Source organism: Eleutherodactylus coqui, chromosome 3, assembly GCF_035609145.1.
Source record: "Eleutherodactylus coqui strain aEleCoq1 chromosome 3, aEleCoq1.hap1, whole genome shotgun sequence".
Classification (NCBI taxonomy): domain Eukaryota; kingdom Metazoa; phylum Chordata; class Amphibia; order Anura; family Eleutherodactylidae; genus Eleutherodactylus; species Eleutherodactylus coqui.
Window position 1 is genome coordinate 226,194,904 of NC_089839.1, and position 14,813 is coordinate 226,209,716.

At 45.6% G+C, this 14,813-nt stretch overlaps 1 protein-coding gene across 2 annotated transcripts in view; it reads left to right on the top strand.

Annotated features, from left to right (window-relative positions):
* The window catches only part of GRIP2 (glutamate receptor interacting protein 2), a 92,826-nt gene that overhangs the window by 8,000 nt on the left and 70,013 nt on the right, over window positions 1-14,813 (top strand). For both annotated transcript variants that reach the window (XR_010791246.1, XM_066597014.1), the window contains exon 2: window positions 13,129-13,209. Coding sequence is in view for 1 of the 2 variants with exons in the window: in XM_066597014.1 (XP_066453111.1) it covers window positions 13,129-13,209 (81 nt within the window). In the remaining variant the exon portion in view is untranslated. The remainder of the gene's footprint in view (window positions 1-13,128; window positions 13,210-14,813) is intronic.

Consider the following 14,813-nt stretch of genomic DNA (forward strand, 5'->3'; position numbering starts at 1 on the left):
GGGGGAGCATGATTGTCAACGTGATTTTCCAGGTTTTCCCGTGTGTATTTCCGTGATGAACCTATCTGATTGTCCGCTCGTGTACATTGGGCTGCGCTTTCCATAGTTATCCTATAGAAAGCCTATCATGCGCGTTCCACGTGCAATTTATCGCCACGGATCACGCTATGGCCCATCGCCCGTGGAGCCAGCCTTAATGTGTCCTCTCCTACATTGGGACGATATCCAGACAACGAATACTACTTATAACAAGAGTCATTATCAGACAACCATGTACATTACGCGGGTTGGATCAATGTTATGCATGCGATGTGTAAGGCCGGCTGCACACCACCGGATTTGCATTGTGGAATCCGGGGCGGGCGTCTGTCTCCGAGTTCCACAGCGAATGCATTCCATAGCATGCTGTGGAAAAGCGCTTTTTTTCTGCACATGAGCGGAAATCATTTTCCGTTCGCGTAGGAAAAATCGCAGCATGCTCTATTTTAGTGCGGTGGACGGCTTCCTTTGAAGTAAATTAAAGCCATCTGTCCTGCGGTCTGTCTGCAAATAACATTGCTGACAGGTTGTGGATTTTGCGCATTCGCCTAGCGACGGCGTGGGAAAATCTGTACTGCGCATGTCTGATGGCGAGCTGTCCGGACCATATGCAGCACAGATAAAGAAGGAAGAAGACAGATACGCGGGGTCACTGACCGGGCACAGGGTTGGATTCCCTGCAAGATCCCTCATCCGGAATGCGACCCGGTCGGTCGTGTGCAGCCGGCCTAAGAGGCACTAAATATCTGTGTGTGTTATTCCTGTAATGCCTCCTTCACTGCCTGGTCTGGGGGGGGGGGGGGGGTCAAAATACATCTATTCCTATTTTCCTCCTCTAAAACCTAGGTGTGTCTTATAAAGCGAAAAATATGGTAATTATACACAGGAGATGCCCAGGTTATACCAGCATGCTCCATATCACTATATACAGGAGATGTATAACTTATACCAGCAGCACATATATCATTATATACAGGAGATGCCCAGGTTATACCAGCATGCTCCATATCACTATATACAGGAGATGTATAACTTAGGGCTCCCTCACACTGGCGATTAAAATTGTGCGATTTTCGTATTTTATAATATAAAAACTCAGATTTATTATTATAGTTTCGTTTCAAGTTCTTCCTTCTTGAAATGTGATGTCTAGAATTAAGATTAAATACACGTCTGATGTGAGAATGAGAAAAGCAGAACCAATGGTTTCCTTCACATTTGCGATATTTGCACTCGTGATATTGCAAGAAAAAAGAAAACTTTCTGCGTTTTGCTTTTTTTTGCTTTTTAATCTCCCATGTTTCCCTATGGAGCCTCATTTTTATTGTATCACAAAGCACGAGCTTGCTATTTTCCTGCAATGCGTTTTTAACGTTAGAAACTCCTATTGCTTTGGCGCTAAAAAAAATCATGATTTTCTCGTGGCGATATGGTGATCGCCTGTGTGAAGGAGCCCTTAGGGCAGGCCTCGCCGAGCGTAACATAAAACGCAACATTTTACCAGCATGTGGATTGTTATCGCGTATCTCACGCACGCTGTCATGCACTGGCTTCCTCATGTCTTTTTTTTTTTAATTATATTTCTTAATTAGATTCCTAGCAACATGCATATAAAACACAACGGATATACACAAGTGTGAATGGATCAATGGAAATCGATGTACTTTAATTGACTTCATTCACCGCGAATTATGCACGTGTATATTGCGCACGTAATATGCAATGAAATTACGCTTGTGTGAGCCTGCCCTAATGCAGGAGATACCCAGGTTATACCAGCATGTTCTATATCACAATATACAGGAGATGTATAACTTATCCCAGCTGTATATAGAGAAGATACCTAGGTTATACCAGCATGTTCTATATCACAATATACAGGAGATGTATAACTTATCCCAGCTGTATATAGAAAAGATACACAGGGTATACCAGCATGCTCCATATCACAGTATACAGGAGATGTATAGCGTATCCCAGCTGTATATAGAGAAGATACCCAGGTTATACCAGCATGCTCCATATCACTGTATACAGGAGATGTATAACTTATCCCAGCTGTATATAGAGAAGATACCCAGGTTATACCACCATGTTCTATATCACAATATACAGGAGATGTATAACGTATCCCAGCTGTATATAGAGAAGATACCCAAGTTATACCAGCATTTTCTATATCACAATATACAGGAGATGTATAACGTATCCCAGCTGTATATAGAGAAGATACCCAGGTTATACCAGCATGTTCTATATCACAGTATACAGGAGATGTATAACGTATCCCAGCTGTAATAAAGAGAAGATACCCAGGTTATACCACCATGTTCTATATCACAATATACAGGAGATGTATAACGTATCCCAGCTGTATATAGAGAAGATACCCAGGTTATACCAGCATGCTCCATATCACTGTATACAGGAGATGTATAACTTATCCCAGCTGTATATAGAGAAGATACCCAGGTTATACCACCATGTTCTATATCACAATATACAGGAGATGTATAACGTATCCCAGCTGTATATAGAGAAGATACCCAAGTTATACCAGCATTTTCTATATCACAATATACAGGAGATGTGTAACGTATCCCAGCTGTATATAGAGAAGATACCCAGGTTATACCAGCATGTTCTATATCACAGTATACAGGAGATGTATAACGTATCCCAGCTGTAATAAAGAGAAGATACCCAGGTTATACCACCATGTTCTATATCACAATATACAGGAGATGTATAACGTATCCCAGCTGTATATAGAGAAGATACCCAAGTTATACCAGCATTTTCTATATCACAATATACAGGAGATGTGTAACGTATCCCAGCTGTATATAGAGAAGATACCCAGGTTATACCAGCATGTTCTATATCACAGTATACAGGAGATGTATAACGTATCCCAGCTGTAATAAAGAGAAGATACCCAGGTTATACCACCATGTTCTATATCACAATATACAGGAGATGTATAACGTATCCCAGCTGTATATAGAGAAGATACCCAGGTTATACCAGCATTTTCTATATCACAATATACAGGAGATGTATAACGTATCCCAGCTGTACATAGAGAAGATACCCAGGTTATACCAGCATGCTCCATATCACTGTATACAGGAGATGTATAACTTATCCCAGCTGTATATAGAGAAGAGACCCAGGTTATACCAGCATGTTCTATATCACAGTATACAGGAGATGTATAACGTATCCCAGCTGTAATAAAGAGAAGATACGCAGGTTATACCAGCATGCTCCATAACACTATATAATTTAAATAAGAGATAAATAAGAGCTGTCCATGCATAGTTATATACCATTTCCTCTCCATACAGATATAATCCCTCTTAGTCCTTCTTTAAGATTATTTCTGTATGAATATAAATATCTTCTCTCGGTTCTTCGCTTTGAAGTCGCCGCATTCTGACTAATATTTGCTTTGCAAGAACATTTTTAGTAAATTAAAATTTCTCAGTGGGAGGGGAGGGGGCTCTACGACTTCCTGTAAAGCAATTATATGGCGCACATGATTGGCACTGCGGTTGTATGACCAGATCTGAGGAGTGAGCAGATAAGACGCTGCGTCCTTAATTCAGAGTATTTAAAGAACTTTGTTCCGTTATTGGCCGTACTTATTGGATTGTATGTCATTTGCTTGCATGAAACTCTTCTGGACTCGTATCCCCGGATGAACAGCCCAATGGCAGGAATCAAACTGAGGCTCCTTGGTGGCTGCTTTATGTCCTTATTGAGGACACTGAATGGCCCCTTTATTAGACCCCCATCTAGTAGCGCGTTGGAACTCTTTTTAGCCTTCAGAACCGCAGCAATTCATCATTGCATAGATTCCACTAGGTAATGAAATGGTTCTGCAAGAATATCGGCCCCTGCGGACAGGAAGCTTCTTGTAGTTGTCGCAGATTAGATAGTGCTGACATGTCCTGACCAGCTGACAGGAAGGGGTCATCAATTCATGCTGCTTGGGCCAAATTCTGACCTCCCATCCGCACGGTGCAATAGAAATCTGGATCCATCTGACCAGGTGATGTTTTTCCACTGCTCAGTGATACACGTTTGGCACTTTTTATACACCCATTATCAGTAACATCCCTCCCCTAGAAGTTGTCGGATGGAATGAAACTTTCTCTCTAAGATTGTAACGTTGATATAAGTGATCACAGTATCAGAGCAAAAGGGGCATTTATTGTGGAAAACTGATCCCATAAAGGGAGACTCTAGCTAGGATATAAGATGTGACACAGGTAGGCATAGGGCCTCTAGTACCCTATTGTACCGCCTCTAGCTTGGATACAAGATGTGATACTGGCGCGCATGGAGGCTCTAGTACCTTATTGTACCGCCCCTAGCTTGGATACAAGATGTGATACTGGTGGGCATGGGGCCTCTCATACCCTGTTGACCACCTTTAACTTGGATACAAGATGTGATACTGGCGCGCATGGAGGCTCTAGTACCTTATTGTACCGCCCCTAGCTTGGATACAAGATGTGATACTGGTGGGCATGGGGCCTCTCATACCCTGTTGACCACCTTTAACTTGGATACAAGCTGTGATACTGGCGGGCATGGAGGCTCTAGTACCTTGTTGTTCTGCCTCTAGCTTGGATACGGATACAAGATATGATACTGGTGGGCATGGGGCCTTTAGTACCCTGTTGTACTGTCTCTGGCTTGGATACACGATGTGATACTGGTGGGCATGGAGGCTCTACTACCCTGTTGTACCACCTCTAGCTTGGATACAAGATGTGATACTGGTGGGCATGAAGGCTCTAGTACCCTGTTGGGCTGCCTGTAGTTTGGATACAAGATGTGTTACGGGTGGGCATGGAGGCTCTAGTACCCTGTTGTACCGCCTCTAGCTTGGATACTAGATGTGATACGTGCAAGCATGGAGGCTCTAGTACCCTGTTGTACCGCCTCTAGCTTGGATACTAGATGTGATACGTGCCGGCATGGAGGCATACAGGGTCTGTATGGTATCCTACCGCATATCGCTGTAACTGAGCCTCTATCTAGATTGTGGAAATTTGTAGGCTGTCGAAGTTGGCATCCCAGATGGTCCCATACATGTTCTATTGGTGATACATCTGGCGACCGGGCGGCCATGGAAGCGTGACAATGTTGTGGGGACATTCCTGTGATCCCCTTGTGTGTGCGGCCGAGCATTATCCTGCTGGGAAATGCCTCTTGGAATTTAAACTCTGCGAGTTTTACAGCAAAATGATAACTGCTTAAAGGGGCATTTTTTTTAACCCTTATAAATGGGTGTGTCCTGGTAACTAATGGGCGGGGCTGTAATACCTCTTTTGTACATGGTAAGATGCCATAAGTGATCCTGTGATGTGAGTGACCAGCAAGGGCTTACATTTCTCTGGCTGTGTTAAACGTGACTTCTGTTCATCTGATCATGTGAGGATACATTTAGACCGAGGAGCGGCCTGCGGTGTAGGGTTCTCGGCATGGCAGCAATGCTCGCCCTATCATAGTACAGCTGCATTTCGCTGCTCCGCCAAGTTATTTACAGCTGGGCCCGGTGCCTTGACAGACGGGTGTAAGTTCTCTGTAGATGTTTTACATTACACTGTGCCACAGACATGAAGAGCACTGAATTACTACTGTTCAGAGACGTTAACCCACCATCGATCCCTTGTCATACCCATAAATCTGCCCACTGTCAGGTAATGAGTTGTAGTTTCTTCATAGATTCTGGATCGTAAATAGTCGGGTTTATTCCCATTAGTATTGGGCAGTATGGCAGCTTATATATTGCAGCAGGGGTCTACGCTGCCCCCCACAGCGGTACCCTCTGGTCCGATCTGATCTGCGGTCTAGTGTGGAGTTTTATGCCTTCCATTCCCTTATTCTGTGCCTGGTAGTGTTTGCTTTCAGTGTCCCAGAATGCTCTGATCCTTTATCAGTTCATGCTGGAAGGTTTTGCAGAAGTGTGTGGTTTATTTTGCTGCGACATGGCAGGCAAGGGTGCGCTCACACTAGCTTTTACATAGAGGCAGTAAAGGCTTGGCAGAGGGCATCATTCAAAATGTTATCATGGGACGCAGCACGTTATGGTTATGCCAATTGCCCTCAGACTCTCTTGGGTGATATAGTCAATGTATACTTTTAGAATACATACATCTGGATATTGTCCACAGCTGAGCATCTGCAACCAATCCTTATCAACATCCGCGTGTTACATGCTGATTGTGCCAGATTGCGTCTCGTCATTTTAAGTAAAGGGTGAAAATACTCAGCACGACATCGATTCTCAGAAAACTCGTGCAGCCGAAACATCTGCTGTTTTTGGAGTTGCTGAAAAAAAAAAGGAAAAACGTCCAAATTGCAGACGAGTTACGGGCAAGTTGCAGTCGCATTGTAGCTTGCATTGCAGTCTCTGATGGCAAAGTAGCATGCAAATTGCAACCTGCAACCAATATAATCCAACCATTTGGGAATTTTTGTGACCGTTGTGTCGCTGTCGGATGTTGCAAATCGACTCCATTGAGAATCCTGATATGCAGTGATGTATTCAGATCTCCGTGTCGCACGACCAAAGTCGCCGTGTAGCTCTAGTGTTAATTGACGTGCTGCAGATTTAAAGCCAGTATCAGATTTCTTATCCACTTGCCCCGTACTGCAATACACTGCAGACTATCTGCACCCGAATCAGTGATGGGAAATGTGCATCGTATACACCTCATGTGAACATACCTCCAAGGCCCTTTTACATGGGTAGGTACTCTGCCTGTTGGTCTGCCTGCACATGGCCGGGTCGGATTCCGCATGCGGGATCCCGCAGCAGAATCTGACCCGGTGCTCGGCTGGTGACCCCCGCGTACCTGTTGGCAGTCTTCATATTCCATAATGCGGATGTGCCGGCAGCGCACATGCGCAGTACAGATTTTGCCACGCCATCGCTAGGCGATAATGCGGATCCTGCCTTTACGCAATGATGATTGCGGAAGGGCCGTGAATCGGACGGCTTCCGCTCATGAGCAGGAAAAAACGCTTTTCCATAACATGCTATTGGTGGCGTTTGCTGCGGAATACGGCGGCGGACCCCTGCTCCGGTTTCTGCAATGCAAATCCGCCTGCCTGTGTGCAGCCGGCCTTAACCACCTCAGGATGGAGATTTGTTTCCTTTTTTTTTTTTTGTCCCTGCCTTCTCGGAGCCATAACGTTTTAATCTTTCCATGGACATGGCCATATGAAGGCTTATTTTTTGCGGCACGAGTCGTATTTCTTAATGCTACTATGTAATATACCCTATAATGTACGGAGAAACTTTTAAAACATTTTAATTGGGGAAAAATGTAAGGAAAGATGCAGTTGCCCTATTTTTGGTGGGTTGAGTTTCTACAGCGTTAATATTGCAGTAAATATGGCGCATGGACGTTGTTCTTTGCGGCTGTGCGATTACGGTGATGCCGGATTTACAAAAATATATTTTTCTGTTTAAAAAGTAAATACATTTATTTTCCTAAACAAAAATTGCCTTCCGTTGCCGTATTCCGAGACCTGTAACTTTTGTAACTTTTTCATCGATTGGGCTGTGAGGGCTCTTTTTTTTGTGAAATGAGCTGTAATTTGTATTAGTACTATTTTAGGGTGCATTCATCATTTTGATCACTTTTTATTCACAGAATACCAAGAAAACTCGCAGTTGTGGCATTACTGTATGTTTTGCTCTATAAGATGCACTGTATGATAGGAAACATCTAGAGGAAAATGGGGACAAATATTTTGAACTCCCTCAGACCAGGCAGTGATGGAGGAATAAAGAGCAGTAGTACCGCCTCGGAATGAAGTATATACCACTAGGTCAACATAGAACAACTAGGATCCAGGGACAGTTGAGTGTAAATGTAATGGTGGTCTTATTATCTGGCACCCAGCTGTCTAGGAGCCCTGAATACCATGTTTGACTAGTTATAGTGATTGTATGTGGTATAAATGCTAGCATAACTCTGCAGTTCGCATTCAGAATCCTGGAAGAGCTGAGTGACCATGTAATGATAATTCCATTAGTTATCACCCAACTTTCCAGAAACCCTGCATGAGAGGTGACTGACAACTTAAAGGGGTGGTCTCACGAAACAAAGTGGGGTTATACACTTCTGTATGGCCATATTAATGCACTTTGTAATATACATCGTGCATTAAATATGAGCCATACAGAAGTTATTCACTTACCTGCTCCGTTGCTAGCGTCCTCGTCTCCATGGTTCCGTCTAAATTCGCCGGCAGCTTGCTTTTTTAGACGCGCTTGCGCAGTCCGGTCTTCTCCTTCCAGCACGAGCCGCTTCAGTGTGCTCCCCGCTACAGCTCTTCTGCGCATGCGCAGACGAGCTGTCACTGCTCGGGAGCTCGCTGGAGCGGCCATTCTGTACCTTCCTCTGTTAGAGGAAGGTGCAGAGCTGCCGAGCTGTCCGGAGAAGCCGCCCAGCTGTCCCGCCGTCCAGCTGTCCTGGTAAGTGATGGGCCGGGGGGGCTGCCGCTGCGCCGGGCTGCGCCGGGGGGGCTGTCGCTGCGCCGGGGGGGGGCTGTCGCTGCGCCGGGGGAACTAGCGCTGGGCCGGGGGGGGCTGTCGCTGGGCCGGGGGGGGCTGTCGCTGGGCCGGGGGGGGGCTGTCGCTGGGCCGGGGGGGCTGTCGCTGCGCCGGGGGGACTGTCGCTGCGCCGGGGGGGGGGGCTGCCGCTGTGATGGGGGGGGGCTGCGCCGGTTACCTTCTGCCTGGCGGTGGGTGACAGGTCGGCCGTGTTCACTCCAGGGGTCCGGTCGGCGGCTGCGGGGCGTCTGGTTGCCATGGAGACACAGCTGGTAGCGTCTCGGGAGCGCGCACGTCGGGCTACAGCAAGCGATGCGAAAAGAGCTGGCGGCCATCTTGGGAAAAAGTTTTATAAGTTGCTGAAACGCTGGAACGGTAAGTAGAAACCAGCTAGGAAAGTAATTTACAGGGGTAATTAGTAATGTATGTTTAATTAGGGGGACTGGGCAAAAAAAAAAATTCACTGCTTCCTCGAGACATCTCCTTTAATGGTGGCCCTTTTGGTTGTCATCCTGTTTTCCAGCTGATTGGAGGAGGCGGCGAAGTAGCAGCAGTTCTCGCCAGAGCTCACTGATCAGCTGTACGTACGGGCGGCTCTCCTCCCCTGCTACAGAGCAGACAAGAGCCCCCCCATACGTACAATTGATTGGTCAGCACCGGTGGGAACTGCTGCTGCTTCCTCTCCTCCACCAATCAACTGCGCCTACGAGCAGCTCTTCTCCCTTGCTAAGGAGCAGAAATGCGATCCTGATCACACGGCTGCTGGCTCCATAGCCAGGGAGGAGAGTTGCTTATAGGTACAACTGATTGGTGAGCACCGGCGAGAACTACTGCTGCTCCCCGGCACTCACCAATAAACTGTACCTACGGATGGCTCTCCTCCCTTGCCATGGAGCGGATGCGTGATCCTTATCACACAGCTGACTGCCAGGTCTGAATTTCAGCACTTTCCCTCTATAAGACACCATGACTCAACCCCCCCCCCCCCCCCCCTTCCCCACCAAAAATCGAAAAACCCTGTGCCTTCTTTTACTGTGTAGGTGAAAATATTGTGATATTTTAGTAGTTTGGACTTTTATGTACAATGATGTCAAATATGCAGGGTTTTAATTGTTTCGTTTTTTTCTCTAGGAAAAATGGGAAAAGCGTGGCTTTTTGAACATTTAATATTTTATTTTTTAACTGTTAAAACTTTATTAAACCCTGTCTTCCACTTAGTCCCTACTTGTGATCATCTGATTGCATTATATACTGTAATACTTTAGTATTGCAAAATATAGCAATTTATTTTGTTTGTTACGTATTCACGTCTAGGCTTGGCAGCTCTGGGAGCCTTCAGTAGGCTCCAGGCTCCCATGGTAGCCCATTGGCACCCTCTGATTGCTTTGCAGGAGGTGCTGATGGGGTGCAAGAAGGGGTCCCTCCCATCTACTGACTGTTTAGACGCGTAGTCAGCTTTGAACACAGCACCTATGCTATTACCTGCTGCTATCAGTTAGAAACAACTGATATCTGTTAGGCATGGAGTGGACTCTGTTCCTGAGCCCACTCCATACACCCTCCAGTACTGCAGGACATTTAAAGTCTTTTGGCAGTCCTGAAATGGTTAAAGAGCACTGATCAACAATATAGCAGTACTCGTTACTGCCCTTTGATTAACGATATAGCAGTACTGGTTACTGCCCTTCACATACGGCAGGTGATGGCTAATATGGGGACGAAAGATCTTAAATGGGATCATTCATCCCAATACGGCTTGTATTCGCCTGCAGCGCGGCTTCCCGTTTACATAGTAAGATGTGCCGCCGACAAGCGAGCGGTTTTATGCCCTCATAAACGCTTCAGTCGGCCAACGAATGAGCATCTGCATCTCCCCAGTGTATTAGCAGTAATGGTGTACATGGTGCAGTGATGATTGCTCTCGTCGCTCATACAGGATGTTGCCAGTTAATCCTCCTCTTATCGTATACCTTTCCTCGTAGAATTTACCGCCGCGTTGCTCCTGTGATTTCAGTCTCCTGGAGCTGCTGATGGGAAATTTATTTTTTGGAGCTCGTCATTTTTTTACAGCTGACGTTCGGCTGCCTTGGACTTGTGCGGTCCTTGAAATCTTTCTTATCTAGAGCCTGATAGAACAAGAAAAGTAAAAAATAATCATGAGATATCGAGACTCGAAGTTACCAACCATGTAAAATATGTCGGATTTTTACAGTCCGCAGACTACAAACAGATTGCGGCGTCTAGCCTTGAAGAGTATGAAGGATGACTCTCGAGGTGCCGACGAAACACATATTTAATGGAGTATTGAGTCTTTTTAAGTCTTTTTTTTTTTCTCATAGAACTCATTGAAAACTTTTGCATTTCCACCCCTTGTTGTAGAGCTATTCCGTTATTTGCATCCATAGTCAGGCATTCCGATAGTCTGGAAAATCCGGAAGGAATTTTAGATTAAAGGCTTGTCTGGGACTTTTGGGGCTTTTCCTATTGATGACCTTTCCTACTGCTCAGGATCCCCACCAATTAACTGATCTACGCCAATCAGCTATCATTTCAATAAGAGCATTGCCTGTACTACCAGCCTGAGCTGGCACGAATCGGGGGATCAGCTGATCGACGGGGATCCCAAGCGGCAAATCCCCATTGATCAACTATTGATGATCTGTCCTATGGATAGATCATCAATAGGAATGGCCCTGGACAACCGCTTTTTAAGAATGAGTCCAATCCCATTGGAATTGGAACAAGCACTTCTATGTCCATCTCAATGCCAGTAATCAGTAGTAAAGGGAATTCTGAATGCTATCTATACCAGCAGATGTTTTTAGGCTGGGTTTCTACACTGCGGTATTTGCATGCTTTTTTAAAGTTCGTCAACCCGCAGCAGCCAATAGTCACATGATCTTGCTGATAATATCAGCAAGATTAGATTGTGCGGCCATTGGCTGCCACACATGGGCGCAGTATGTGGAAACTAAGCGTTACTGTAAAGCTGATTAAAGGGGTTGTCTAGTTATAAACTATTGATGGCCTATCCTTACGATTCACCGTCCGAGACCCCTACTGATCGACTGTTTGCTGGTTCAGTGTGCTCACGCACTGAGTTGATTTTTACAGAAAGCAGACAGCTCTATTTTCACTGCAGTGGTCAGGCTTGGTACTGCAGGTCATTCACTTCAATGAGAACTTTGCATGTAATATCAAGCCTGGCCACTACATTGGGAATGCAGCTGTCTACTTCCGCAAGAAATGGTTCTCTGTACAAGCAGACTAGCCCAGTGAGCAGGCTAAATACGCTTATCTGCATGAGCCCTAAGGATTTAGGAAAATGTCATGTGACACCCCTATTCCCTCTATGTTCTGGTAAATGCCCAAGCTCCTGCTCTTAAAGGGGTTGACCAACTTTTAGCATTGATGATTTATCCTCAGGTCATGAATGCCTGATACTTGGGGGGATCTCCTCCTGCAGTACCACTCTGGGCCACTGCACAATGTATGGTGCTGTCTGTTTCTTGCAACACAGCAGCTTTGTATATTAGAGCAGTGGCTCGAGGGGAACAGCTGATTGGTGGGGTTCACCACGAATCAGCTACTGATGACCTATTGGGAGGAGAAATCAGTTTTAAGCAAGACTTCTGAAATAAGCCAACCACTGAGCCTGACATGGCTTAGACGCCTTCATTAGCTGTCTGCATCTGAGTGCCCACTTAGATTAAAGGGGTCGTCCAGTTGCAAACAATTGATGGCCTATGTGGATAAGCCATCAATAGTAGATCAGCGGGGGTCTTCCACCTAGGACCCATGCTAATCGGCTTTTTGGCAGGCAAATGTGCTTGTTTACAGAGCTGATTTCTGCAGGGAGAGGACAGCTCTGTTCCTACTGCAGTGGCCATTACATGCACTGGAGTGAATGGGAACTGTGCCTGTAGTACTAAGACTGGCCACTGCAGTGAGAACAGAGCTGTCTGCTTCCTGCAGAAATCAGATCAGTGCATGAGCCCAGAGAACAGCTAATCAGTGGTGGTTCCAGGCGTCAGACCCTCTCTGATCTACTACTGATAGTCTATGCAGAGAGTAAGCTATCAGTGGTTTACACCTGGACAACCCCTTTAAAGGAGTACAGACTAACATTGTAAAATCTAATGTACATCATCACAATAAGTCATTATGTAATGGGTTCACTGTACCTGGTCTAGCTACTTTCTTCATCTTCTATTTGTGTCACATGACCCTCCACCTGAAAATATCTCCACTTCCTCTGCCAACCTTAATCAGTTGATCCATATGGCCACACTCCATCCCAACAAGGCCCACCCACTTTCCGGAAAAGTGGTTAAGACTGCTCAAAAGTTGCAAATTTTTTATGACAGAATTCTGTTTTTTTACTAAATGTTCGTCATAATATTTTCCTTGTTTCCCGTCTTGTAAGACTCTCCTAGTACCGCTAGATTGTCTGGTTTCCTTCTCCGTCCTCTTCTGTATTCTAAGTCTCCCATCTCTTCTTCTAGATGATGGACCGTATTCCAAAGGAAGCAAAGACTTGTCGGGGAACGACATTGCGTTGGTCTCCAGACGTCAGAGCATTCCAGGTAGGTGTCCAACAAGGTCATTTATTTACCCTTAAACTGTCACGTGCAGGCAACCTCCGCAGCAATGATTTTTGGGGAGGGGCTTGAAATATAAGCCCTTCCCAAAAAAAACACCCCTAGCTGGTGAGAAAAAAAAACAAAAAAAACCCAACTATATAGTCACATATATAGTCTATTTCAAAAACCTGATTTTCACGCAAATGGCATACAAAAATCGTAATTTTACAAGCGTGATATCGGTCAAAAGTTCTCAGATTGATAATGCACTTTAAATACTAGTTGTGCCCATGTATAAGTATTAGGCTGTATTCACACAAACATGTGCGATACCTGTCCGAAAAACCCAGATTGATATCGCGCTGGTAGACATGGGTTTTTCTATGTGAGTGCAATGTGTTTTGCAAAAAAAACGCATCAGTAGGAAAAATAAGAAAATCACATCACACTCTTAGGAAAATCCCATCTGCAGGTGAGTGTGAAGCGATTTTTTTTTTTTTTGATGGTCCCATGGAAAATAATAGGCAAGGTCGCCCAAAAATTAGCACAGGGTGTGTGAGAAAAATCGCACATGTACATAATGGGTTTTAGTTTGCTGTGAGTTTTCTGTGTCTTGCAACGCATAAAACTCGCGTGAGAATAACAGCCGTGTGAATACAGCCCTATCATGGTGGAAATTCGCTTTAACTATGTCAAGGTCAGGAGAAGGATAATGGCACCCCCATTCCTTTTATATAGGGGGGGTATATCTACACAGAGGCCCTGCCAAGGGATGGAAAATGCTCACCTCTCTGTTCTGGCACAAGAAGAGAGGCCCCCGACTTCATTCTATAGCTATGGGGGCACCACTTATGTAATCTTAAAGGGGAACTCCAGCAGATAATGCAGCTTCCCGTTGCAGTGCACCTTGTCAGGCTCTCATGGCTAGCTGCGCTCCGGCCCTCGGGGTGAACACTTTCAGTTGTCAGTACATATTCAACTGCGTGGACTTTAGCGACTTTTTGACACGCGTTCTTTCAGCTGCCCTGAATAATCCTGCCTCCACATGAGTCGCCTCGGAGCAGCGGGGCCCCGGAAACTACAATTTACATTTTTGTCAGGACAGAAATTAAACCGCAGCGAGAGAGCATTAATATCCCCGCAAGGTGCCATCTGCAGTCATATTAAGATGTGTGTGCAGGGCGTGTAAGGAGCCGGCCCGGGCAGCCGGTAATTCTAGCAGCAGCAGGTGAGACTGATCGGACGAGGACTCCAGCCGAGCAGTCAGTCATCCAGAAGCCGTCGCAGCCGTGTGCCAGTTTAACCCTCGCTGTGCCCTTTCTCTGCCATTCCTAAGTGCTAATTCAATTCCTCGGAGCAGCTGGTACCCGACACATTTTGCTGCTTTTTCTTTGCATCCGTTAATATTTTTAGAATGTTTCCCGCATACCGAGTGTGGGGTGCACATATTTTGGAAATGGTTTCCCTTGTCCTATAGTTTATCCAGAGGCTGTCGTTTCATCCTACTCTTCCAGAGCAATGCTAGTTCTACAACTAGAGTGGGACAGAAGCTATATTCCTGCACAGTCTTGGATAGCTGGATGTCGGCCACTGTGGGGGATGTAATG